At 57.5% G+C, this 24562-nt stretch overlaps 8 protein-coding genes across 8 annotated transcripts; 6 read left to right on the top strand and 2 right to left on the bottom strand.

Annotated features, from left to right (window-relative positions):
- Window positions 1-352: 352 nt before the first annotated feature.
- CH63R_00278 (ATPase) lies at window positions 353-2615 on the top strand (the record flags this gene model as incomplete). Its single annotated transcript, XM_018295253.1, has 2 exons — window positions 353-1667; window positions 1759-2615. The coding sequence occupies 2 exons, from the start codon at window positions 353-355 to the stop codon at window positions 2613-2615; spliced, it is 2172 nt and encodes a 723-aa protein (XP_018163615.1).
- Window positions 2616-3153: 538 nt separating this feature from the next.
- CH63R_00277 (Fungal specific transcription factor domain-containing protein) lies at window positions 3154-6124 on the top strand (the record flags this gene model as incomplete). Its single annotated transcript, XM_018295252.1, has 6 exons — window positions 3154-3389; window positions 3531-3889; window positions 3981-4546; window positions 4601-5203; window positions 5261-5441; window positions 5541-6124. 6 exons carry the CDS (start codon window positions 3154-3156, stop codon window positions 6122-6124), a joined length of 2529 nt encoding a protein of 842 aa, XP_018163614.1.
- A 750-nt stretch (window positions 6125-6874) lies between these two features.
- On the top strand, window positions 6875-8565 carry CH63R_00276 (Major facilitator superfamily transporter; the record flags this gene model as incomplete). Its single annotated transcript, XM_018295251.1, has 3 exons — window positions 6875-7052; window positions 7142-7845; window positions 7921-8565. The coding sequence occupies 3 exons, from the start codon at window positions 6875-6877 to the stop codon at window positions 8563-8565; spliced, it is 1527 nt and encodes a 508-aa protein (XP_018163613.1).
- A 426-nt stretch (window positions 8566-8991) lies between these two features.
- Window positions 8992-9892, bottom strand: CH63R_00275 (Protein tyrosine phosphatase-like protein; the record flags this gene model as incomplete). The annotated part of the gene is made up of 4 exons (XM_018295250.1): window positions 8992-9065; window positions 9147-9286; window positions 9340-9553; window positions 9679-9892. 4 exons carry the CDS (start codon window positions 9890-9892, stop codon window positions 8992-8994), a joined length of 642 nt encoding a protein of 213 aa, XP_018163612.1.
- Window positions 9893-11286: 1394 nt separating this feature from the next.
- On the top strand, window positions 11287-12811 carry CH63R_00274 (Dihydrolipoyllysine-residue succinyltransferase; the record flags this gene model as incomplete). Its single annotated transcript, XM_018295249.1, has 2 exons — window positions 11287-12408; window positions 12512-12811. The coding sequence occupies 2 exons, from the start codon at window positions 11287-11289 to the stop codon at window positions 12809-12811; spliced, it is 1422 nt and encodes a 473-aa protein (XP_018163611.1).
- A 1319-nt stretch (window positions 12812-14130) lies between these two features.
- CH63R_00273 (Oxoglutarate dehydrogenase) lies at window positions 14131-17304 on the top strand (the record flags this gene model as incomplete). The annotated part of the gene is made up of 3 exons (XM_018295248.1): window positions 14131-14220; window positions 14321-16733; window positions 16787-17304. 3 exons carry the CDS (start codon window positions 14131-14133, stop codon window positions 17302-17304), a joined length of 3021 nt encoding a protein of 1006 aa, XP_018163610.1.
- A 781-nt stretch (window positions 17305-18085) lies between these two features.
- On the top strand, window positions 18086-19132 carry CH63R_00272 (uncharacterized protein; the record flags this gene model as incomplete). The annotated part of the gene is made up of 2 exons (XM_018295247.1): window positions 18086-18692; window positions 18765-19132. The coding sequence occupies 2 exons, from the start codon at window positions 18086-18088 to the stop codon at window positions 19130-19132; spliced, it is 975 nt and encodes a 324-aa protein (XP_018163609.1).
- Window positions 19133-21945: 2813 nt separating this feature from the next.
- On the bottom strand, window positions 21946-23417 carry CH63R_00271 (uncharacterized protein; the record flags this gene model as incomplete). Its single annotated transcript, XM_018295246.1, has 2 exons — window positions 21946-22418; window positions 22496-23417. 2 exons carry the CDS (start codon window positions 23415-23417, stop codon window positions 21946-21948), a joined length of 1395 nt encoding a protein of 464 aa, XP_018163608.1.
- Window positions 23418-24562: the final 1145 nt, after the last annotated feature.

Raw genomic sequence — 24562 nt, 5'->3', positions numbered from 1 at the left:
GAGCTAGAGTTTAGGATGATTTGGGTAAAGCCACTGAGACTAAACTAAGGACGCCTTACAAGTCGCAGCTCGCGAACCGACATGTCCTGGATGTTGAACGCCGTATGGGGCATAGGACTTGCAAGGCGTCCTACCGCTTCCGATGCATCCAACAGGCATCATCAGTATTAATAACAACTTTGTCACCTCTTCTCTTGTGCTGAGTTCCTTACCTCTCGCTTCAGTACAGTACAACCAAAACCTCACTTCCTCAGACTCCCTGCTCTACTGGTCTTGACACTCCAGGACTTGGACCAACTTCCATCCACATCCCACCCATATCCCACCCATATCAACCGCATCAGTTCCCACGATGCGCTTGGGCGACGCGTTCGACAAGGAGGCCCTCTCGGAAAAGGCCTGGCAGCTGCGTTGCAAGCTGCTGCCCCGACCGGAGGAAGTCGGCCGGCCCATCAAGGATATCGAGGGCGGCCTCGCGGACGAGGACGCCAAGAAACAGCCGCCCAAGAACCCGACCTTTGGCGTCGATGCCACCGTCAAGACGCTCTACGAGGGCAAGAACAGCTGCAACGGCATCTATGACTGGGTCGACTTCCCGCCCAAGCAGATGAGCAAGAAGGCCGCCGAGAACCAGGACCGCCCCGCCATCAAGGTCTACAAGATCAAGGACATGGAGAAGCCCGTCATCGGCGGCCGCTTCTCGCTGACCTACCACCAGATCTGCATCCAGAACCCGACCCTGGTCGCCGCGCTGGAGCCCATCCTCAAGAAGGAGAACTTCCACATCGACCCCAGCGACGCGGCCACCTTTGACGCCCCCTTCCGCCCGCTGTTCTTCTGCTACGACGACATCCTCGAGCTGTACAGGACGACCGACGACGCCGCCCCGCTCAAGGGCTACCTGCAGCTCCTGGTGCGCACCCTGGACGACATGCTCGGCGAGACGCGCGAGAAGAAGAGCCGGCTGCAGGCCAGCGGGCTCATCAGCTTCAAGATGGCCTGGACCTACCTGCCGAGGGGCTCCATCGTCTACAGCAGCGCCTGCAACACGGAGATGCTGTGCAAGGTCGAGGACACGGCGTACGAGCGCGTCGACGGCCTCGTCGTGCTCGGCATCAACTGCAAGATCCTCGCCTTCAACGGCGAGGCCTTTGTCTGGACGGACCACAAGCTGCGGATCCCGCGGTTCGCCGGGAACAAGCCCATCCGCGAGCTGGACCACTACCCGCTGCAGTTCCACGAGAACAAGAGGGAGATCCTGCAGCGGACGCTCGACAGGGGAAGGAGGGTCTTGGACCTCCAGGGCTTGACGTACTGTACTTACAACGGCATCGCGGTGGGGAAGAAGGGCAAGTACAACGTCGAGGGTCGGATCCTCGTCGACGTTGTCGGGTTCAACAAGTACGAGCGGACCCAGGGGAAGCGGGAACAGGACGACGCCGCTACGCGACGGAACCGCGTCAGCCAGAGCCAAACCCATCATCAGCAGGACGAGAACGACGAAGGAGCCGATGAATCGAAATCCGAGAAGACGGGGGCCGACATCAGCAAGCATCTCGGCGTCCATGAGCAGCGGAAAAACAAGGAGGAGATGCTTGCCCGGGAAGGCGATTTGATGTTCATGTCTCCCTTGATCGAGGGGTTCGCGTTGAAGAACAAGGTCTGGTGTACGTTGTCTCCGATCCCCTCTCCCCCCCCCCCCTATCCTGATCAGCCGGCGGGCTTGGTTCTCTTAACTTAATACTAAACATCGGGCAGTGGCCTTTTACGTGGAAGACATCGAGCCGATCGTCTGGAACGACAAGGCGTACGACCACCTGGTCTACGACGAGCAGCAGAAGGACCTCGTCCTGTCGTTTGTCGAGAACCACGGCCTCGCCCACAGGAACAACGCCGTGGAGGACGTCATCGTGGGCAAGGGCCAGGGCCTCATCATCCTCCTCAGCGGCCCGCCCGGCACGGGCAAGACGCTCACGGCCGAGGCCGTCGCCGACAAGACGCACCGGCCGCTCTTCTACCTGCAGGCCGAGGACCTCGGCATCGACCCGTCGACGCTGGGCGACAAGGTCAAGCGCGTGTTCGGCATGGCGACGGAGTGGAACGCCGTCGTGCTGCTCGACGAGGCCGACGTCTTCATGGCGGAGCGGAACCCCAACGACGTGGCGCGCAACGAGCTCGTGTCCATCTTCCTGCGCGAGCTCGAGTACTTCCGCGGCATCATCTTCCTGACGACGAACCTGTACAACACCATCGACACGGCCTTCCGCAGCCGCGTGAGCCTGCACCTGCTCTTCAAATCGCTGAGCCGGGACGCGCGCGAGCTCATCTGGCGCAAGTTCCTGGGGCGCCTGCGGTATCGAAATGGGTCTGACGGGGGTGACGAAGCCGCGGAGGGCGACGTCGGACTGCTGCTCTCGGACGAGGACGTCGGGGAGCTGGGCCAGTGGCAGCTCAACGGCCGCGAGATCAAGACGGCGGTCAAGATGGTGGCCAAGTGGTGCGACCACAAGGGCTACGAGATGAGCCTGGCGAGGCTGGAGAACGGCATCCGGGTGACGAGCCCGCACGCGAGCAAGGAGAAGCACGCGGAGGACGACGACGACCTGTACAACTGAGGTTGGTGGATGTAAAGCGCTGTTGAGAGTCCTTTACGGTTACTTGGGATGGGTTGGGGTTCTCGGCGTCGGCAACTTGTGTGAACAGTTTTCCTTCTTTCGTACGGATCAAACGATAAACAAATCATACACTGATATTCTGGGACTACTGGGGGCTTATCTGAGAGATTGTGAAGTGTCGCTGATCGAACAAATGTGCGGATAGTATGCCCTGATCATATTGAGGTCAAAGGACAAGCAGCCCGGGCCACTGGCCGGAACTCCGGGAACCTCCCCGGCGGCCGGCTAATGGGTGTAATATAGCGCGTTCTAAGCTTCTTCTCCACCTGAGCGCGAGTCGCCGACATCGTTCCACCGACCGACATCCCTCACAACGACTCCAAACAGTCCCCCCCCCCCCCTCGGATGCATCTCTCATCTCCCACCCCAGATCTTGGACTCTCAACCGAGGACTTCGGACCAATCTTGGCAGTATCCGAGGAGGTAAGAGAGAGAGAATAAGAGAGAGAGAATAGGAGAGAGAGAAAGAGAGAGAGATATGGACGCCACAAACAGAGACACCCCCCAACCGACGAGCCCGTCCGCCGTCGCCGCCGCCGCCAGACGCTTTCGCTCGGCTTCTCGAGCCGAGGCCGCCCGCACCTCTAACGCGTGCCAGATCTGCCGGGACAAGAAGGTCAAGTGCTCCGGCCAGCGGCCCTGCAAGTACTGCGCCAAGCGGGGGCTCGAGTGCGTCTTTTCCGCCGCCGAGAAGAGGAAGCTCTACTCCGTCTCGTACGTCCCCCTCTGGTTCTCGCATCGCCCTGGTGTAGATAAACCGTCAATGCTGTGACATCTCCCCCCTTTGCTTCGCCCCCTGTTCGGCAATACGGTTGTTGGCGGCCGCGGCTGAAGGGTGTTGTCCATTTTACACAGGCAGATCCGCGAACTCGAGGGCAAGGTTGCCTATTATGAGCGCCGGCGCCGCGGCACGTCGTCGGCTCCGGACGCCGCGGCGTCTTCCCCGGTGCTGCAGCCGATATCCCCTACGTGGCAGACGCCCTTAGGTGAGCTTAACCCGGATATAGATGCCGTTCATAATGACATGGACGTTCCGCAGGATGGCAGCGGCCTCGTCCTCGACGGCACCGTCGCCACCCCCTCGACCGGTCCTGGCCTGGATCAGCCTCGAACGACCCGGTCTCAGTCAACCTTCTCCCCTGCGTTAGAGAGGGTACGGACCGGGGCGGCAACTGTAAACACATCCACAACGTCTCCCGTGCGTTCCGGTAGGGGTACGTGTGTATCATTCCCCATGACGTCCATATACCTACCCACCTTCTTCAACGACTGCTTGCTCGTCGGATGCTAACCCCGGGAAATCAGCAATCGCCCCAGAATCGGCGCTATCCTCGAGCGAGACCTTCAGCTCCGAGATCAAGACCCTCCTCGTGTCCCGCTCAAACCCGGGGTCCGCCGCCAGCCCGTTCGCCGGCGCCGCCACGCCCGTCCCGCACATCGACCGGCGCGGGCTCGAGGCCCTGGCCGTCGGGCCGTGGCCCGCCGAGGAGGACGCCCACGCCATGCTCGACGTCGTCATCCTCAACGTCGGCATCTCGCAGCAGCTCTTCGACGTCCGCGTCTTCTCGGACAACCTCTCGACGCTGTACCTCGATTCGTCCTCCGCCGCCGCCGCCGCCGCCGCCGCGGACGTACGGCTGCCGGAGATCTGGATCGTCGAGGCCTTGCTTGTGTTTGCCGTCGGTCGTCTCCTGCAGGGTAAAGATGACGAAAGCGGCGACCTCCCCGGGACGGCGTACTTCCGCGAGGCGGTGAAGCGCACGCCTTTGTTGAGCGAGCTGCGCAGACACGGTGTCATGGGGGTCGAGGTCATGGCCTTGACGGCGTTGTATCTCCAGATCACGGACCGCAAAGACGATGCGTACCTACATGTAAGTCGGCCCGGCCTACCGTGCATGTGGTCGAATACTAACTGCCCATACAAGTCGAATACTGCGTTGCGGCTGGCAATAAGCCACGGCATGCACCGCGCCAACAGCGGCCAGAGCCTCCGGCGGCCCGAGAACGTCCACAAGAACAGGCTCTGGTGGTCCGTCTACATGCAAGAAAGGCAGGCAACAAGCTGTGGGCTATCACGCGAGGATCATAAACTGACAGACTACCAGGAGGCTATGCGCCGCCGGGGGATATCCCATGTCCATCGAGGACTACGCGATCACGACCAAGCCGCCATACGAGGTCCTCGGCTTCCCCTCCGCCACAGCCCTGGGGGTCAACGTCGAAGCGGCGAGGATCACGGGAAATATCACCACGAGTACGAGACAACGGAGAACCTGGTGTCTGCAAGCCGGGTACATGGACTGACCGTGGCAGCAGCAATCTACTCGCAAAAAGACGACGCGGAGGCCACCTTCATCAACAACGTCCAGGGCATCCTGCACTCGCTGTACGAGGTCGAGAAGACGATGCCGGCCGAGTACTCGATGGAGATCAAGCCATCGGGCTTGACCGTGGCCGGACGTCCGTTCATGGAGGCGCCGACGACGACGTCAAGGACCAGCTCGAGCTTGTACGCGTCGGTGTACTCGGTTCGTCGTTCTAGTAATACTCTAACCCTGAACGCAGCATCCTGACAATATCAACAGGCCGTGATTCACACCGTCCGCCCTATCCTGCTATACATGGCCCGCAACAGCCGGGACCCCGAGAGAGAAGACCCCCAGAGCGAGGTGAGCCCCGCATTGGTCCGGCTCGCGGAGATCTGCGTCGAGGCCGCCAGCAAGAGTCTCGTCATCCTACAAGAGCTACGGAAGAAGGAGATTCTCGGTACGTCATCTCCCCCTCCCCCCCCATCTTTACCCTCCGTCCCTTTTTTTCGGGCGCAAACTTCACGCAAACAATGCCAACGACCTCGTCCACGAACAGCAAAGAACGCCTTCCTGGACCTCGACGCCGCCTTCTCCGTCGGCTTCGTCTTTGTCCTCGTCGAGGCCGTCAGCCCGGGCAAGGGACTCGGCTTCAAGGGCGTCGAGGGGTCGAGGGCGATCCTTCGGTACCTCGTCGGCCTCGGCAACCGGGCCGCCGCGAGCCGCCTCGCCGAGCTCGACCAGATGTGCGCGCACCTCTCGCTGTCTGTACGCCAACCGACTGGTCAAACGCCGCAGGAGGAGGCGTCGTCGTCGTTCATGGATCTCCTGACGCAGCCATTCTCCTTCTCGAGCGGCTACGGGAACGTCGAGGCGGGGGCTGGCGGAGTATCTCGCAGCGTCGTCGCGGGAGGGATAAGTAACCGAGAGAGCGATGTGAACGGGGTGGCTACGGACGGGGGCTGCGAGGCCGCCTCACAACACGACTTCGGGCTGAGCGGTGCCGATCTGGCGAGTATACCCCTCGAGGGCGAGAACAGCTTGTACTGGGTCTACCACACGCCGGGATTCTCGTTCACCGGCGTCGAGCAGACCGACTGGGAGGCGTTGGAGAACCAGATACCTTGGGGCAGCCAGCAGTGAGTGGCGTCCTGCGTCCTCCAGAGACGACGGCTACAGAGTGGCTGGGATCAAATAGAGGGACTTTGGAATGGTATGCCAATGAAGGGGGGACAGGAGAGGAATCCTGACTAGCTGTTCACGTCGAGGAACTAGAATCTCTGGAGTGGTGTTGGACCAGCTGGATGAGTCTGGCGTCTTACCATGGCCATGTTCCATGCTTGAAAGAAGCCCCTGATCTGTTGGAGGCTTTACGTGAGCCTCGGATATGGTTGCCGAGAGGGAAGACCGTGAGCTAGGATGTGTGTTGCTTCGGGTTCCGAACGCGGCACGACTCCCCCACAACCATGACGGATGCTTACCATACTGGCATCGGTCAGCACCCTGTACCACACTCCAACACAACTGCCTCTTTTTATTCATGTCTTTGCGGAGATCCGGGGCAGACCCCGCATTCTCCAGACTCCACGGCGGATTGGGTGTCTGTGGTCTGGGGTAGAAACTTGGTCCAAGATATGGAGAGCTTGCGGGGGTGAGAACAGATAACGGTAGTACATAGTAGAGTCTAGCATAGTAGAGCCCGAACCGGCTATATAACATGATGAGGTTCCCAGTTCATCCAATGTCTAGGACCGTATCTTTCGAAGACTCTCTTCCTTGATAGCAGACATCGTCTCAGTCAGGGGCGAGGAGAAACCAGCAAGCCTTCAACATCAATCTTTGAGTCGTCAACCAAAGTACTGGTAACTTCAACATACTGGTGGATTCCGCAACATGGCAAACAAAAAGGAAGACCCCCCGGCAGCCCTGGCTGAGGAGCTCGAGATGGGAAAGAAACAAGACGAGGAGCACGTCGCCTTTGAGCAGATCGACCCCGAGGAGGAGGCCGCCCTTGTCCGCAAGCTCGACCGAGTTCTGATGCCGCTCATGGCGTTTGTTTACTTCTTCCAGTGTGAGCATTGACCCTTCCCCTCCCCCCCCCCGTCAATTCTTCAAGTAAACGAATCTCAGTCTGACACCATTTCTCTATCCTCCTCCTAGACCTTGACAAGCAGTCCATCAACTACGCCTCCGTCTTCGGCCTCCGCCAGGACCTCTGGCTGACGGGCCAGGACTACTCGTGGGCCATCTCGCCCTTCTACTTCGGCCAGCTCTGCTCCGAGTACCCGGCCGCCTACCTCATGGGCCGGCTGCCCATCACGCTCTTCGTCGGCGTCACCATCGTCGTCTGGGGCGGCGTCGAGATGTGCCTCGGCGCGGCGCGCGACTTCCGCGGGCTCGCCGCCGCCCGCTTCTTCCTCGGCTTCGCCGAGGGCGCCGTCTCGCCCGCCTTCATCGTCATCACGTCCAACTGGTACCGCCGCCGCGAGCACCCGGTCCGCGTCGCCACCTGGGTCTCCATGTCGGGCGTCTCGCAGGTTCTGGGGGGCCTGATGATGTACGGCATCGGCGGCGCCGCGGGGCTGGCCATGGACCGGTGGCGCGTCATGTTCCTCGTCAGCGGCGGGCTGACGTCGGCGTGCGGCATCGCCTTCTGCGCGCTCATGCCGCGGGACACGACGACGGCCTGGTTCCTGAGCGAGAGGGAGAGGGAGGTGGCCACGCGCCGGCTGGCGCTCGACCGCGGGACCCGGGACCGGGCCGAGTTCAACGCGAAGCAGATGTTCGAGGCGCTGCGGCAGCCGGTGACGTGGATGTACATGATGATGGCGCTCTGCATCACCCTCACGACGCCTATTCTCAAGGTGAGTCCAGCCGGTCCCTTGTTCACTTGCGCAGTATATCGTAACGACGCGTCGCTAACACCAGCTTGCTTCTAGTTCTCCTCGCTCGTCATCAACGGCTTCGGCTACTCCCCCTTCACGACCATGCTTGTCGGCCTCCCCGGCGGCGCCATCAGCTTCGTCACCATCTGGGCCAGCGCGCTGATCCCGCGCTTCTTCCCCGGCACGCGCGTCTACACCTCCATGGGCCTCTCGCTCGTGCCGCTCCTCGGCTCCGCCATGCTCCTCGCGCTGCCCCTCAAGGGCGCCGAATGGGCCATCGTGGCGAGCACCTGGCTCGCGGCCTGCTGCAGCGCGCTGCTCAGCTCGTCGGCATCCATGATGGCTTCCAACGTCAAGGGCAACACCAAGAAGTCGGTCGTCAGCGCCGGCTTCTTCGTCGTCTACTGCGTCGGCTGCATCGTCTCGCCGCAGGCCTGGACCGAGGCCGACGCGCCGCGGTACACCAAGGGCTGCGTCCTCAGCATCGCGAGCTGGGCGGCGCTCGTCGTCACTTACGGCGTCTACGGGGCCGCATTGCGCAGGGAGAACGCGCGGCGGGACGCGCTCGCGGCCGAGGGGCGCTACGAGTACGACGCCGGCGGGCACGGCGGCAGCGGCGCGGAGGCGGTGCAGATGGGCGTCGCGGTGGACTCGGATCTGACGGACGTGCAGGACAAGGCGTTCAGGTACAGCCTGTGAAGTTGCTGTCATGTAGAGAGTGCCTTATTTGCGTGGAGTATCAATGCATGAATTGTGGGATTCCTATGCACTTGTTTTCCTTGAGGATAAAATATAGACAGCGCATGCAAAGGCATCCGAGTAATATTGTGATGTATGTAATCAGGACAACAGATCATATCCATGACAGCTTTCCCAGCCTAGAAGACCAAGTGCCCTGGAATACCGGCCTATGCAAGCAATGCGTCCTGCAGCTCCAGAAGTGAGTCGTGGGACAAAGACACTTGCATGAATAACCGAAGCGTCTTTAGCTGGACTGGCTCGATGAAGACGACTGGTCCATGGATGTCCCTCGGGTCTTGCAGCCGAAACCCCATTTGGTTCAATATGAGTCGGGCTGGCTAGGTGCTCGACGATTGGGCAGCAGCCGGAGCTAACTGAATACATCTACTGCGACTTGCTCGACCTCGACAGCGTCTTCTTGCGCTGCTTGATCATGTAGGTGTACATGGTGTACGATCCTTTGGCGCGGGGGTTGAAGATGTCAGCTCGCCGCACAGAATGACGCACAGGAGAAACGGAAATGAAGCCAATGAACTTACCCGGTACGTAAAGGCACAGGCAAAAGTAGAAGATGGGGGGCAGCACGGCGCTCACGCGGCTGGCAGGCTCGATGGCGAGGTACAGCAGCCAGAACTCGGAGGAGATGCCGATGGGATAAAGGGGGTAGAACATGGTGTAGCTGCCATGGTCAGCAGCTGTCATTCACAGGATCTCCGACACGAATAGACTCACCGCAGCCAGACGAGGGCGTCCGAAGCCTTACCATGGAGGTTCAGAGCCAGGTAGGCGTAGCGGACGGTGTCGGCGACGGCCCAGGACAGCAGCAGCGCGACGTAGGCGGCGGACGGGGCGGTGGACTCGGGGAAGCTGTAGCAGACCATCCAGACGATGATGGTGCGGGCAACAACCTGGATGGCGGTGGTGCTGACGGGGGACCGGACGAGTCCTGGGGGGGTTCAGTTAGTCAGTCAGTCATTCCTGTGTCTCTCGGTCATCACATCGAGCTTCAACTCGACATGTGAGAAAGGGGAGTGGTGGTGGTCGTCGTCGTCGTTGTCGTGAGGCACTTACCGACGGCGGAGTGCACAACCTCAATGAGAGTAAGGGTCTGCACCCATCGTGCGCGGGCCTCGGCGGCGTCGTAAACGGCGAGCTTGCCGCCCGAAGCGGCGGTGGTGACGACGGTGTAGAGGATGGAGGCCCAGAGGGAGGCAAAGAGGGCGTTGTAAATCGTCAAGTAGACGGTCCTGGCGCCGGCGGCATTGGTTTGGTGCTTCTCCGCCATTGTACCGTGTGAGCTTGTGTAGCTTGTGTAGCTTGCGACTTTGTTTGAGCCTGTTCAACCAATCTGATGCTGAGTAGGGGATCGTGAGTTCTGGATAGCCTCAACTTTTCACTTTTCTCTCTCGTCTTGTCTTGGCGGCGCACTCCCAAGCCGAGGTTCGCTGACTAACTAACACACGCATGGGGAGGGTCTCCATCATCCCAAATGAGGAAAAGCAAGAGTCCACCGCGGACAATAGAATGGCCTCTCCACCGATGCGGATACAGATACAGATACGGAGAATCTGTACGGATACAGAGCAGCAATTACTGGGACCACCAGATGTAAACAAGGGGAAGAAGCCGTCTGGCCGCCGGGACAAGCTGTGAAGAAGCCGAAAACCCCTGTCTGAGAAATGCCGTAAGCAGGTACGTACTGGATCCACCCAGACCCTCAAGACTCGACGCAGCCCAGCCATTGACCAATGATGAAGCTTTCTTTTGCAAGCTGAGCGATGTGTGGACCCACTTAGGCGGAGCTTGTCCGCGGCACGGAGGCGGCGGCCTTCCGGTTTCTTCCCACCCGCGTTACCGGGCTACACCGAGGCCGCCGCCGCTTTAGCAAGGACTGTAAGGCCGTGATACGCCGTTGTTTCTTCCAGATAAGATGTAGGAAACTACCTGGAGGGCTTGGTTACATGCTGTCGATAAAATGTTTGTTAGGCTTTTTAACCATAAGCTTGTCTCGCTCATTGGTGATCTGGATGTTGCCTATCAGTTGCGACGTCCTTGACCTCAGCCTGAGGTAGACCAATACATGCTCTAGAGAAGATCATCGTTGAATAGAATCACTGGCAAGGCATGTGCGCACTTCCTAAAACTGTTCCTAACAATTGCTTTCCAAGAATCAATATTGTTGTATTCAGTGTGGCAACCGCTAGGTGAAGGGCATCTGCCTTCAGACAAGGTTGCTTCTAGCATCACTAAATTTACGTTGTGGCCGACATAATGGAATACAGAGCCTCGTGACATTTCCAAAACTTAAAAGTATTTTACAAAGTGAATTAAACTGTCTCCAAGCTCAACACTGAACTTGCTGAATTGACCACTTCAATTAGGTAGGCATTCTAGAAAGAAAAAGGGGGGAATCCACAACAGGTGTCACCCCCCCCCCCCCCCCCCCCCTACCCCATAACCAATAGCACCTGACTAAAAGCGGCGGCTGATTCTGTCACACGCACGCAGGAAGCTCCAACCTCAATTTTCCTTCGACATTTTCCCGCGACTCTTTTTCCACCTTCTCGTCAACACACCACCCAAAACACCGCCAGCGAAAACATCGCTGCTTCCATTCGATCTCCCCTCCTCCTCGGTTCCCTTCCTACACCGCTCTCCGTCTCCTCCACAACCGCCATCATGATGCGCCCCCAGCTCCAGGCCGTCGGCCGCATGGCCAAACCCGCGACCAGACTAGCCTCCGTCGCCAACTCCCACATCGCCAACGCCGCCTCAAAAGCATCGTCCTCCCGATCCCTCGTCACCGCAACGCGAAACACCACGACGACGACCAAGACGAGATCGATCCCCCGCGCATACCCCGCCCTCGCCGCCTCCCAGTACCGCTCCTTCAGCACGACGCGCATCCAGCACGGCGAGGTCATCATCACCGTCCCGCAAATGGCCGAGTCCATCACCGAGGGCACCGTCGCCTCCATCGGCAAGCAGGTCGGCGACCGCGTCGAGGCCGACGAGGAGGTCGCCAGCATCGAGACGGACAAGATCGACGTCGCCGTCAACGCCCCGGAAGAGGGCACCATCGTCGAGCTCTTCGTCGCCGAGGGCGACACCGTCGAGGTCGGCCAGAAGCTCGCCCGCATGGAGACTGGCGCCGCCCCGGCCGACGCCAAGAAGGACGACGCGAAGCCCGAGAAGACCCAAGAGAAGAAGCCCGAGCCCGAGAGCAAGCCCGAGAGCAAACCCGAGCCCGCCGCCCCGGCGGCCCAGGAGCAGAAGAAGGAACCCGAGGCCCCCAAGCAGCAGGAGGCCAAGAAGGACACCACCGCCAAGCCCGCGCCCGCTCCCCAAAAGCCCGCCGACCAGCCCGCCGTCCCCTTCGGCTCGACCGGCGCCTTCTCCCGCGGCGAGCGCACCGAGAAGCTCTCGCGCATGCGCAAGACCATCGCCTCCAAGCTCAAGCAGTCCCAGAACATGACGGCCTCGCTGACCACCATCAACGAGGTCGACATGTCGGCCCTCATGGCCTGGCGCGCCAAGAACAAGGAGGACGTCATGAAGCGCCACGGCGTGCGCCTGGGATACATGGGCGCCTTCACCAAGGCCACCTGCCTCGCCGCCCAGCAGGTGCCCCAGCTCAACGCCTCCATCGACACGGAGAAGGAGATCATCACCTACCGCGACTACGTCGACATCAGCATCGCCGTGTCGGCGCCCAAGGGCCTCATCACCCCCGTCCTGCGCAACGTCGACTCCCTCGACATCATCGGCATCGAGCGCGGCGTCGCCGAGCTGGCCGCCAAGGTGAGTTGTTTTTGAGCTGCCTCTTGGGTCACCGTTCCTCCTCCCACAAGGGGGGCAGCTATACATACATTTACATATCCAACATGTACTGACCAAATCATAGGCTCGCGACAGCAAGCTCGCCATGGCCGATCTCGAGGGCGGCAACTTCTCCATCAGCAACCCCGGCATCTTCGGCTCGCTCTTCGGCACCCCCGTCATCAACTACCCCCAGGCCGCCGTTTTCAACATGAACGGCATCAAGGACCGCCCCGTCGTCGTCGACGGCAAGCTCGAGATCAGGCCCATGATGTACATCACCGTCACCTACGACCACCGCCTCATCGACGGCCGCGAAGCTGTCACCTTCCTCAACATCGTCAAGAGCTACATCGAGGACCCCGCCCGCCTTCTCCTTGCATAATTTTTCCTTTGTCCGAGACGTACTTACACCGTACACATCCCAAGGTACATATAGAGAGAGTGAGTGAGAGAGTGTGAGAGAGTGTGTGTGAGAGAGAGAGACTGCGCTTAAAGAGTCTGCTGGCGAGAGACTACTAGACCGGTGGATGCGCGTAGTGCACTAACAACCAACCAACAATTCTGTATTTTACTTTGTAAGTGGGCGGGATCAGGCTGATGGCATCAGGCATCATCAGCATGCGGGCATTGGGGGGGCGTAAACTGCAGCATCTTGTGGATTTCGGTTGTAGATGGTACATTTAGAGATTCCAGCATTCAGCATCCTGTTCTTTCGCCGTGTCATCATTCCAGTTTTCCACTCATCGCGTCGATCCTTGTTCCCGCTCGCTGCCGCTCATCATCGTCAGTGGGGGCTCAAGTGAGGCCATGACATGAACAAAAGAGCCCACCCATCCTAACCAAACCCGCGTATCAGTGCCAAGGGTTTACTCATCCTCCCCCACCCTCGAGCACATCAAGTTTAGTCTCATTTGGCTCCATTTGTTGTTGAAGGAGCTAGCAGAAACCCCCTTTGCAAACCCCCTTTGCCTTGTCGGAGTCGTGTTCCGGCAAGCGAAGTAACCCATTTTCTAGGGCGGGTCACCCTTCGGCTTCGACATCCGAGGGCCAACTGCAACTCTTCCAAGAGACCACAAGTCCCCCTTCACATTCACCCAAGTAGCCGAGCTCTGGGTTGTATCAGTTAGTTGCCTCGAGCCGCCCACTCGGCTAAGAATCCTTGAGCTGACACTGGCGAATGCCCAATGTGCCTCCAGCGGTTGACTTTAGCAATAATATTGACCGGCAAAGCCAGAAGCAAAATCAACACAACGTCAGTCTATGACTTGCCCTCATAGTATTCGCCTGGCAAGGTGATTCTTGTATAAAACACTCAGTGCTATCATAGGCATGTTGCATTCTATCGAAGAATGCTTCGCCCTCAAGAATTGTTTCATGACGGCAGAGAACTTGCATAAGTCAGGCACTTGGCATTTCCGCTCGTCCATCATTGACCTTGACCTACATCAGTGATGGCGACAGTGTCTACGTTTCTCCCCCCGATCCACACCCTTCTCCCAAATCTTTCACATTTACCATCTCATTGAATGCCTCCCGCTTGTTACGAGCAAGAAAAGGAGTTTGTTTTGGCGTTGAGACTCACCTTTTCATCGTTGGCACAACATCACAGCAAATGCTTCGTTCACTATCCACAGCCTTTCGAGGCACCGTGAGGAGGACAACCATCGCGTCGCGAACTCCGGCGCCGGTCTGCGCCAGACAATGTCCCTACCTCAGCACCCTGTCAACAAGAACACAACGGGCCTCCTTCACCAGTGGCACTCGCACATTCTCGCCACAGAATGGCAGATCGTATGCCACGGCCGCGGAGGCGGTCGACCTCCACGCTCCTCCGGTAACGTCACGCACAGAAATGCACTCCTGACACTGTCCGTCACCTAACACGACGCAGAGCCCAGTAGATTCCTTCCTACACGGCGGCTCGGCTGACTACGTCGACGAGATGTACGCCGCCTGGAAAGCCAACCCCTCGAGCGTTCACGTTTCGTGGCACTCATACTTCCGCAAGATGGAAGACCCCTCGATACACTCGACGCGAGCGTTCCAGTCGCCGCCCGGTCTGCTGCCGGAACGACACACCCCAACCCTGACGCCCGCTTCTGGTATCCAGTCGAACAGCTCGGTGAACTACCTCAAAGCCCAGAACATCGTCCGAGCATTCGAACAACATGGCCACACGGCCGCCAAGATCAACCCTCTGGCTGACGTCGGCAACACAACAGCACAGCCGCACGCCGATATCCCCAGCGCGTCAAACTTGCACAAGTACGGCTTCTCCTCCGTAGACCTGGACCGCGAGATCCCCCTAGGTCCAGACCTCCTCCCCCAGCTCGCTGAAAGCCGAGGGAGCATGAAGCTCCGTGACATCATCGCCGCCTGCGAGGATATCTACTGCGGCTCCTTCGGCGTCGAGTACCAACACATCTCCGACGCGGCGAAGCGAGACTGGATCCGCCAGCGCGTCGAGACGTACCCCCAGCTCGCCCCCTCAGCCGAAGAGAAGAGGCGCATCCTCGACACGCTGATCTGGGCGACGACCCTCGAGCGCTTCCTGGCGGCCAAGTTCCCCAACGAGAAGCGGTTCGGCCTGGACGGCGCAGAGGGCCTCGCCGCCGGCCTCGCCGCCCTCATTGACCGTTGCGCCGAGGCCCACGGCGTGCGGGATATCGTCGTCGGGAGCTGCCACCGCGGCCGGATGAACCTCATGAGCACCGTCTACGGTAAAGACTTTGAGACGCTGTTCCGGCAGTTTGCCGGCACCGAGACGTTCGACGCCGAGGCCGGGCAGACGGGCGATGTCAAGTACCACTTCGGCATGGACGGACACAGGACGACGGCCGTTGAGGGCAAGACAGTCGGCATCTCCATGCTCTCCAACCCATCCCACCTCGAGGCTGTCGACCCCGTGGCACAGGGCAAGGCCAAGGCAGTCCAGCACGCCAGAGCCGACGGCATCAGCGACCAGTCCGGCGTCATGTTCCTCGCCCTCCACGGCGACGCCGCCTTCGCCGGTCAGGGCCCCGTGTACGAGACCCTCAACCTCTCGGGCCTCGCCGGATACAACGTCGGTGGCGCCGTCCGGCTCGTCGTCAACAACCAGATCGGCTTCACGACAGACGCCGCCGACTCGCGCTCGACGCCTTACTGCACCGACCTGGCCAAGTACGTCGAGGCGCCCGTCGTCCACGTCAACGCCGACGACCCGGAGGCCGTGGTCTTCGTCGCCCGGCTCGCCGCCGATTGGCGAGCCGCGTTCCGCTGCGACATCGTCGTTGACGTCGTCTGCTACCGCCGCTTCGGCCACAACGAGATCGACCAGGCGAGCTTCACGCAGCCCGAGATGTACCAGAGGATCGCCGATCAGAAACCGCTGCTCGAGCTCTACGCCGAGAAGCTCGTCCGCGAGGGGGCCGTGTCCGCCGAGGCCGTCGAAGAACAAAAAGCTTGGGTATGGGAACAGCTCGAAGAAAAGCTGGCGAGGAGCAAGCAGCCCGCGGAAAAGACTTCTTCTCTTGATATCACTGAGGCATCGTTACGGACACCCGCCACTGCTGCTCCGACTTCCACGGCCGTCGATGAGTCTACCATATCTTCCGTGGCACAAGCAATCACCAGCGTCCCGAATGGATTCCACCTCCACCGCAACCTCCAACGGATCCTCGCCGCCAAGAAGCAGGCCATCGACGCCGGAGTCATCGACTGGGCCACCGCAGAAGCCCTCGCCTTCGGTTCGCTGCTGCTGGAAGGCAAGCCCGTCCGCATCAGCGGCCAGGACGTCGAGCGCGGCACCTTTTCCCACCGCCACTCGGTCCTCCACGACCAGGTCACCCACGCCAAGCACACGCCCCTGAACAACCTGATGCCGGAGTCGGGACCGGACCAGTCCCGGCAGGCGGCGTACACGGCCGTCAACTCCCCACTTAGCGAGTTCGGCGTGCTCGGGTTCGAGTACGGCTACTCCCTCGCGGCGCCGGACGCCCTCGTCGTCTGGGAGGCGCAGTTCGGCGACTTCGTCAACAACGCACAGGTCGTCGTCGACCAGTTCGTCGCCTCGGGCGAGGCCAAGTGGCTGCTGCGGTCCGGCCTCGTCGTCTCGCTGCCGCACGGGTACGACGGCCAGGGGCCGGAGCACTCGTCCGCGAGGCTGGGCCGGTTCCTGGAGCTGGGGAGCGAGGATCCGAGGAGCTGGCCTGTTGACCTGCAGGCGGCGCAGAGGGAGTGTAATATCCGGGTCGTGTATATGACGACGCCGGCGAACCTGTTCCACGCGCTGAGGAGACAGGTTCACTCGCCCGAGAAGAAGCGTAAGTCATGCCGCTCCTTCATGCCATCATAGACATTGCTAACAAAGATGTAGCCCTCATTGTCTTCTTCTCCAAGTCTCTCCTCCGCCACCCCCTCGCCCGCTCATCCGTCCAGGAGCTGACGGGCAGCTCCACCTTCCAACCCGTCCTCGCGGACCCGGAACACGACGGCGGCTCCCTCGTCCCCCGGAACGAGATCAAGCGCGTGATCCTCTGCAGTGGACAGGTCTACGCCGCGCTGCACAAGCACCGCGAGGCCAGAAACATCCGGGACGTCGCCATCACGCGCGTTGAGGAGCTCCACCCGTTCCCCTGGGCCGCCGTCCGCGAGAACCTTGAGTCGTACCCGGCCGCCGAAACGGTCGTGTGGGCGCAGGAGGAGCCGCACAACGGCGGCGCCTGGCAGTACATGCGCGATCGGCTCGAGACCGTGACGGGAGAGTCGGATACGTTGAGGGGCCGGAGGATCGTGTACGCCGGCCGCGGGACGGGGGCGGCGGCGGCGACGGGGTCGAAGAAGGTTCACCAGCGGGAGGAGGAGAGGTTGCTCGAGGACGCGTTTGGCGTTTGAGTCAAGACACGGTCATGAATGCTGCTTTTTATATGGTAAAATGGGTGTATCATTTTCTCTGACTTGTGGCAGGCTTGAGTATGGAAGGCATATTCTAGCCTAGTTAATTGATAGAACACGTATTGTTGAAAGGCTACCCATGTTGTATCAAATGTATTACCTACGATATATGTCTTGTGTGGGATATCACGGAGCTGAGGACCTCTCAACAGAAGTAGGTGGATGTGTAAGTTTAAAGCTCTTAAACCACAGAAACACGATGAGTCTCTTGACACCGCGAAATGACCAGTGTTTTGGATGACAATGGAATGTCGTGACCGTCTGCTTAACGCATGATGCCACTCAATACGACCTTCGAACTCGAGGTTGTTGACACGAGCCACGCCCAGAGCAACCAACGCTTCGTTTAAGCCTTGGTAATTACGTAGCGTCGCCCGACCAGTTAAGGGGTTTCGGGCAGTTGGTGACAAGTTGGCGTGGGCCTATGGCGGCTGAACGCCGAGGAGCTACGCCGCGCAGATCATCGGGACTACGCGAGAGACCCGGGGCTTGGTTCACGTCACTGGACCCGGAAAACTTGTATTGATGTAGGCTTTTGCGATGATGGAAACTTCCAAGAGAAAGTAAAACGTACCGATAAAAACAACGTCTAAGAACCGGTGGTTCTCTCATCGAACTCGCCAAGTCACAGCCACGCTCGCTCACATACCACGTCCACGCAAAACCCCTTGTAACATTATCAGTCAAAACATCTGGTTCATCTTCCAACGAACCTCTCACCATGCTGGTCTTTCGGCGCCTCATCCCATATGCCTTGATGGTCAGCCTCGGCGCGCAAGCCGAAGCTGGCGAAGACTCCCCTCCCGGCTTGCCACCCCTCCCCGACCGCACCAACCGAACGTCAAACAACGTACGGGACGCCGTGGTCCACGCGAATGCGACGGGAAGCTGGCCGTTTCGCGGAATCGACATAACGAAGCCCATGGATCATCCTCCAGACGACGAGGTCGGCGAGGGCAACGGCTGGAGCATCAACATCGCCGTCGCGACAAACACCACGAGCAACACAGGGAGCTCCTCCCAGCCCAGGGGCAACCCGCAGTACATCTACATCAACGCGCCCGAAGACGCGTTCGAGAACCCCGACTCGGCCTCGACGTCTCCCGAGGACTGGACAACGTGCGCCGTCGTGTGGCTAGGGAATCGGTGGTCGGTAGAGGAAATCGAGCAGCTGCACCAAGACCCCGACGGGGCTTGCAACGAAGTCATATCCGAGGAGTGTATTTCGGGCTTGAGACAAAAGCTTTTGGACACGGGGTGCTGGCTTTGGGGCGGCGAATTGCCCGAAGGCTGCCCCGGAGCTGTATCCGACGTCATGGTCATGACCAGTAAGCTCCACCCATCCAACGACTGGCAGCGCGGAGGCTGTCGCTGAGCCTGAGCTAACACGCCCGTGAAAGACACCTTGGAGTTCTCGGCCGAGAAGCATAGTTACGAAGTATCGGCGAGCCCGGGTCCCCACTCGAATCTGACAGAGGTAGGCTTGCGGGCGGCTTACGACGAGGCCCTTACCAAAGTCTTCCCCATGATGCTCCTGTACCAGTATGACGATGGCGAAGTAAAGTCGGACTATACTGTCTTCCGCTGCATCCTCGCTAGCAACGTCACCGAAGGCAGCCGTGAGCCGGAATCCTTTGGGGAGATTCGATCCGGTCTTTTCGGAATCGGCGAGAGTTCGGCGCGCCGTAACCCATCTTCAGCATCCTGGCTCATCACGGGGTTGGCTGTGTGTCTTGCTGTGTCATTTTTTGCCCAACTGTCTGTATGATCCCATTGGTAGATGCCTTTTTCACAGTGGCTATTGTCAACTTACTACAAACTCCTCTTCTCAGAACCTGGACTGTGTGTTTGGTGTTTAAGCATTGCTAAAGATGGGCTGATAGTACAACGCGCTGCGCAATACTTTGTGATTTGCAAACCAAGCTGTCCATAATGATTTCAACCTACTTTCAGTCATGATTCAATGATTAAGTCAGACTACCCACTTTTCGGCACCCCCCCCATTTCGGCACCCCAAAAATGAAGCTATTCCCATCATACTCGTCGACTTCAATTAATCATTGACTTCTTCTAGATGCAACAACAATACAGTTTTCAGCTTCACTAGGGTATTCAGAGTCGCTGGATTCGGCTGCATCATCCTCTTTTTCCCCAGCCTTAAGTTGCGCCTGCTGGATGTCTTTGATGTTGGCGAACTTAGTGTTAGGATCCAGCTGGACTGCCCTTCTTTTCCTTACTGCAGTATTGGTGACTTGGGCCTGCAGAAGCTCCAGTTTCTGCTGGGTATTTGCCAGCTCATATGCCTGCTCGCTGAAGCCTTTTTTTACCTTCCTGAATAGAAGGCGTTGAGTAAAGGCATCATTCTCCAGCTCTGTGAATAGCTTCAACTGCCCAGCTAGATCCTTCATCTTCCTTGGCGTCGACCATGCCACTGCAGATGACGCAGATACCCATCCTTCAGCTTCCTTGCCTCCAGACTGCCCTTTGCTGACCTGATCAGATGATCCTGATGCTGCTGGTGTTGATGGGAGCAGTAGGGAGCTCATCAGAGGCTTCGCCATAGAGACAGGCCATAACCCTGTCCATTTCCAACCACTTCTAATGTTCTGCATCGTCATACCTGCAGTACGAGCCTTCTGATAACAGCCTATAAAGTTCCTCTTGCCTACAACAGTTGAATCATTCCACTGACCAAGGTATCCAAGCTCCTTCCTATAGGCTGCCTTGACAGGGCTGAAGACTGACTGATCAAGTGGCTGGAGGACATGGGAGGTATGTGGCGGTAAGAACAATAGATGGATGTTGTTTATATAGCATAACCACATAAAGTCAGTCGTTGTATGACTCCCATGTCCATCCATGATCAGCAGCCTGACCTCCTTGCCCTGAGGAAGAGTCTGAGGGATGAAGACCTTCTGCAGCCATTCAACTGCAGTGGCATCTGAAGTCCATCCATTCTCCGTTGCAGTGAATTGCCATCCTTCATAAGGGCCAAGGTCTAGAGGAAACCACTGCTGCTGGACTGCCTTGCCCTTATAGATAACGAGGGGATTCAGAACATGGCCCAGGGCAGAGATGCATTCGATGATGGATACCCATGCCCTTGATCCAGGCTGTTTCTTACGTACAGACTTCGTCTCAGACATGCCCAGCACCAGCCCATTAGATCCCTGGCCCTCAAGGATACCAGTCTCATCCATGTTGTATCTATTAGCTGGTTTGATGCTGGTGATCTCTGGTATGGCGAGTAGTTTGAACCAGTCCCTGATGACCTCAGTAGATGCCCCATTAACACGCCTAGAATCGATAGGGCGACTTCTCTGGACCTTGACTGATGGATTCCTCTTCAAGAAGGCTTGGATCCAGCCTTTTCCTATAGGCTCTGTATCCCCCATGGCATGGAGGATCCTTTCTGCGAATAGCCTCACTTGCAGATGGGTTGGGGCAACACCAAGGGCATGCTGAATGCGAACCCATTCAGCCAGTTTAGCCTCCTGACTAACAGAAAGTCTCTGCAGGTCAGAAAAGGCAATTGACCTTGGTTGAGTGCCCTTAATCCGATACTGAAGTGTTGATCTTGGGATGCCATACACCTGACCAGCCCTCTTAATGGGCATGCCGTTGGTTATTGCGTCAAGGGCCTGATTGACTTCATCTTCGGTATACTGGCCCATAAGGTCGAAAAGAAGCTCTGAGGAAAAAATGAGGTTATTCGCATAAGTATAGAAAATGTTGTTGATGTTGAAAGTTGAGGGGTATGTTCTGGTGATGAGGCATTTGAGGCATTTTTGGGGTGCCGAAATGGGGGGGGTGCCGAAAAGTGGGTAGTCTGACTTATCATGGTCTGAAGCGAAGTGTTCCAGTCTCATCCACCGTTGTGGCCGCTCAAACGTGATTTCTTGGCTCAAGTTTCCGTGGCATGCATCGCGACATAAATGCAAAATAGTACCTATGACGGATAGGTCAAGATGACATTAGAAAGCAAGTAAGTCAACATAAGAGCGTGTACTTGAAAAACGAGGTGGGACTTGGGGCGAATCCACGTTGTGTTGTCGATTGTTACTGTTTCACACATCCTCGAGGGTCACTTTGAACTTTTGTGTCCCGTGTGCAACAGCCACAATCACCACTGCAGAGAGTGATGTCGTGCTCAAGAGAATGTTTCACTACATGAAGGGACTCGGAATCGCATTGTTTTTTCCCCCTTCATCAATAGCTTAATGCGCGTGGAGACGTTTCTCATTATGGGACCTTGTCGTCCACGAGCAATGTATCTGAAAAGCAAATGGACCTTGCATGGACGTCCCCGAATTCCACATCTCCCCCAGAACAATTTCTCCCCAACAATGAAAGCGATTCCCAGACTCGCGGCAGCCTAGTTGCGAACAGTTTGGAGGTAGTGTTCGCCACCGGCTGTGCCCTCCACTGGACGAGACCTGCTGGTATGCCAAGAGCGAGGGTGCTTTGATTAGTAAGCGGCTCCTTTTCCCGGCCGTCTGGTGTCATTCCTTGCTTGTCGCAATGAATCGATTTATCGTGGTTAGAGCCTCGGATTACTCTGTTGACATGCCTTTCCCTCTTCTACTTGCAAACCACCCGGTCCTTGACCAGCAGTTTGCTCTTGTCGTAATCAACACCGTTTGCGGTGCCAGACTTCAGGAGGCCCGGCGAAATACCGAAATAAACGACGGTCTTTTCGTTGAGTTCAACCTCCCACGCCTCCGCATCCATCGACTCCGCTCTGTAGAAGAGGGTTTTGTTCTTTGATCTGCTGGGATCTTCAACCCATCGAACCTCGAAATGAGCTCTGGAACACATGAAAATTGAGCGGAGCTGAACAGCCTGATCGAAAACCTTTCCGATGTCTTCACAGAGTTCCTTCCAGGTCGACGGATCCTTCTGCTTGTCTCGGGGCATGAAGATGGAGAAGGCGTGGGTTTGCTCTTTGACCAGGTCGCTGAGGGCTTTCTTGTCGACACCTATGGTCTTCTCAATCATACTGGAGCCTTCAGCTTTCCAGCGAAGAAGTGACTCAACATCTTTGTTTTGAGAACCTGGCAGTTCGCACTATCAGTATTGGGAAGATCTGTTGCAGTGAAGCTTGCTTGGGGTGGGGAGGCGGTGGGCTTACCGAGCATGGCATCGAACGCCAGCTGAAGATGGGTTCCTGCAAAGCCTCCCCAGACATCTGGAGTTCGGTCATAGCTACCACCTTTGATTACATCAGATGCTGACTGCCAAAGATATCTCTCCACAACTGACGATCTAATGTCGTCATTTTGGAGGAGGGCGAAGTCGGCTTTGATAAATTTGGAAACCTCGCAGGGGACGAGCTTCACAATACCTGTCACCTCTTCTTTGGAGGGACACTGTGTGAGAAGAGACGCAACGATGCTTCGGACGTTGTACGCCATCTGGTTCCAAATGGCGAGAATGGCGTCGTCAGAGACCTTGCTGGCGTTGGCGATGCGCTGACTTCCGGCGTTGACAACATCCCTAGCGGCAACCTGCTCTTTCAAGGCCTTGATCTTGTGTTCGAGTTTGTGGATGTAGTGGGCGTGCTGTTTAATATCAATCTCGTAGTCTTTCTGACCCTTCTCAACTTGGCGTTTCAAGTGCGAATTGTTTTCTTCCAGCTCGCACACTCCGGCTTGAATCTTCTCGACTTGGCGTTCCAAGCTCGAGTTCTTCTTTTCAAGCTCGCTCACTCTGGCCTTGGCTTGCTCTTGACCCTTCATGTAGGTATCAATGGACGAGGTTTTCTTTTCGAGCTGCTGGCGAAGACGGAAGTTCTCAGCCTGCATCTCCCCAATACTGGCGGTTTGGTTGTCTGCCTGCTGGCCGATTCTGCCGAAAGGCCAGAACGTGAGACTTCCCATGCGAGTCATTTCGAGACGCTCACGCAGCAGGCGATTGTCAGCCTCCGAAATATCGGCTCTCCTTTGTTCTCGTTCTATAGCTCTTTCGTGCTCAACCACCGGTCTCCAATGGCGAATCGCTTGGGCGGAACGTCCCGATGGGGACTCGGCGGTCTGGGATGCGTGGTTGGTCATGTTGTCTGGTGAGGATGGATCGTGGATTTGGGGCCCTCGGTAAGCTTGTGTGGCGACACAGGGGATTCTCGTGCCAAAAACTGCAAGCATCTGTCAAATGATTAAATAATTGTTAGCTAGTGCCTATAGAACACTTTGAGCTTGTGAGAGCCTCTGACAAACCGGATAAATGTAGTGTGGCAGAGGCTTGCGATAGGGTAGAGGATAACTGGTGGAAAAGAGGTTTTTAGTCCATGACAAGACCTCTCTCGGGTGGAGAAAGTTGGGTGCTCAGTCAAGAAAACGAGGAAGAGGAAGAGAGATTTAATGTGAGGTCTGATGAGAGGGCACACCTAAGATACTTGAAAACAGGCAAAGGAAGGTGCTAGGCAGCTCTCGAGAGATGTCCAGTCCTGCCAAGTGAGACGAGTTTGCAGTTTGTTGACTGTCTTAACAAAGAAGGAAGGAAGGAAAGCGAGAAGAAAAAAAAAGAAGAGGTCCTGTACCTGCTGAGGTCTTGGGTCATGCAGTGCCTTCCTGTTGATTCTAGCTGTGTGAAAGCCGTCAGTATTCACCAGGCAGCAATCAAAGCCTCGCAGTCAAAAGGTCTCTGCAATGAAGGATAAGCATTGGTCTAATCTAAGACACTTGTAAGTTACAAGAAAGGCGGGTTCAGACCCTTCCTTCCTTCTATCTTTGGAAAATTGTAGCTTAGGATGACTGGGTACGTACCCAAGTCTTGGACGCTTTTTCCTGTCGTTTGTTCTCTTTTAAAGATGACGCCCCAAAAAAGAATACCCTTTTGCAACTAACCCTTCTTTCCCAGGGTGTTTCAGGTTTTCAACACCTCGAATCGCTTCTTTTCCTCTCTACCACCCTCACAGGTAGTTTCTAGGCAAGTAGGAAAGCCCCAGATGGTATTTCGACCAAGCAAATAATATTTATCAGTGGCAAAGCCCACTCGCTTCCCTCCAGAGTCACTCCTCTTCATCCTTCTCTACCAAATCCTCACCAGTCACCAAGCAAACACGCTGTCACACTACTACAGGTCTCTCTCTCCCCCTCTCAACATCTGCTGGCGCAAGATTTCGTCTTCTCCGTGGTGCTTTACACACTCCCGGTGTCTTCAACTCGCTGACACAATCTCCTCAGTGCTGGACTGCAAG

Source organism: Colletotrichum higginsianum, chromosome 1, assembly GCF_001672515.1.
Source record: "Colletotrichum higginsianum IMI 349063 chromosome 1, whole genome shotgun sequence".
NCBI lineage: Eukaryota > Fungi > Ascomycota > Sordariomycetes > Glomerellales > Glomerellaceae > Colletotrichum > Colletotrichum higginsianum.
Note: the sequence above shows the minus strand (reverse complement) of the source record. Positions and strands in the feature narration are given on the sequence as shown.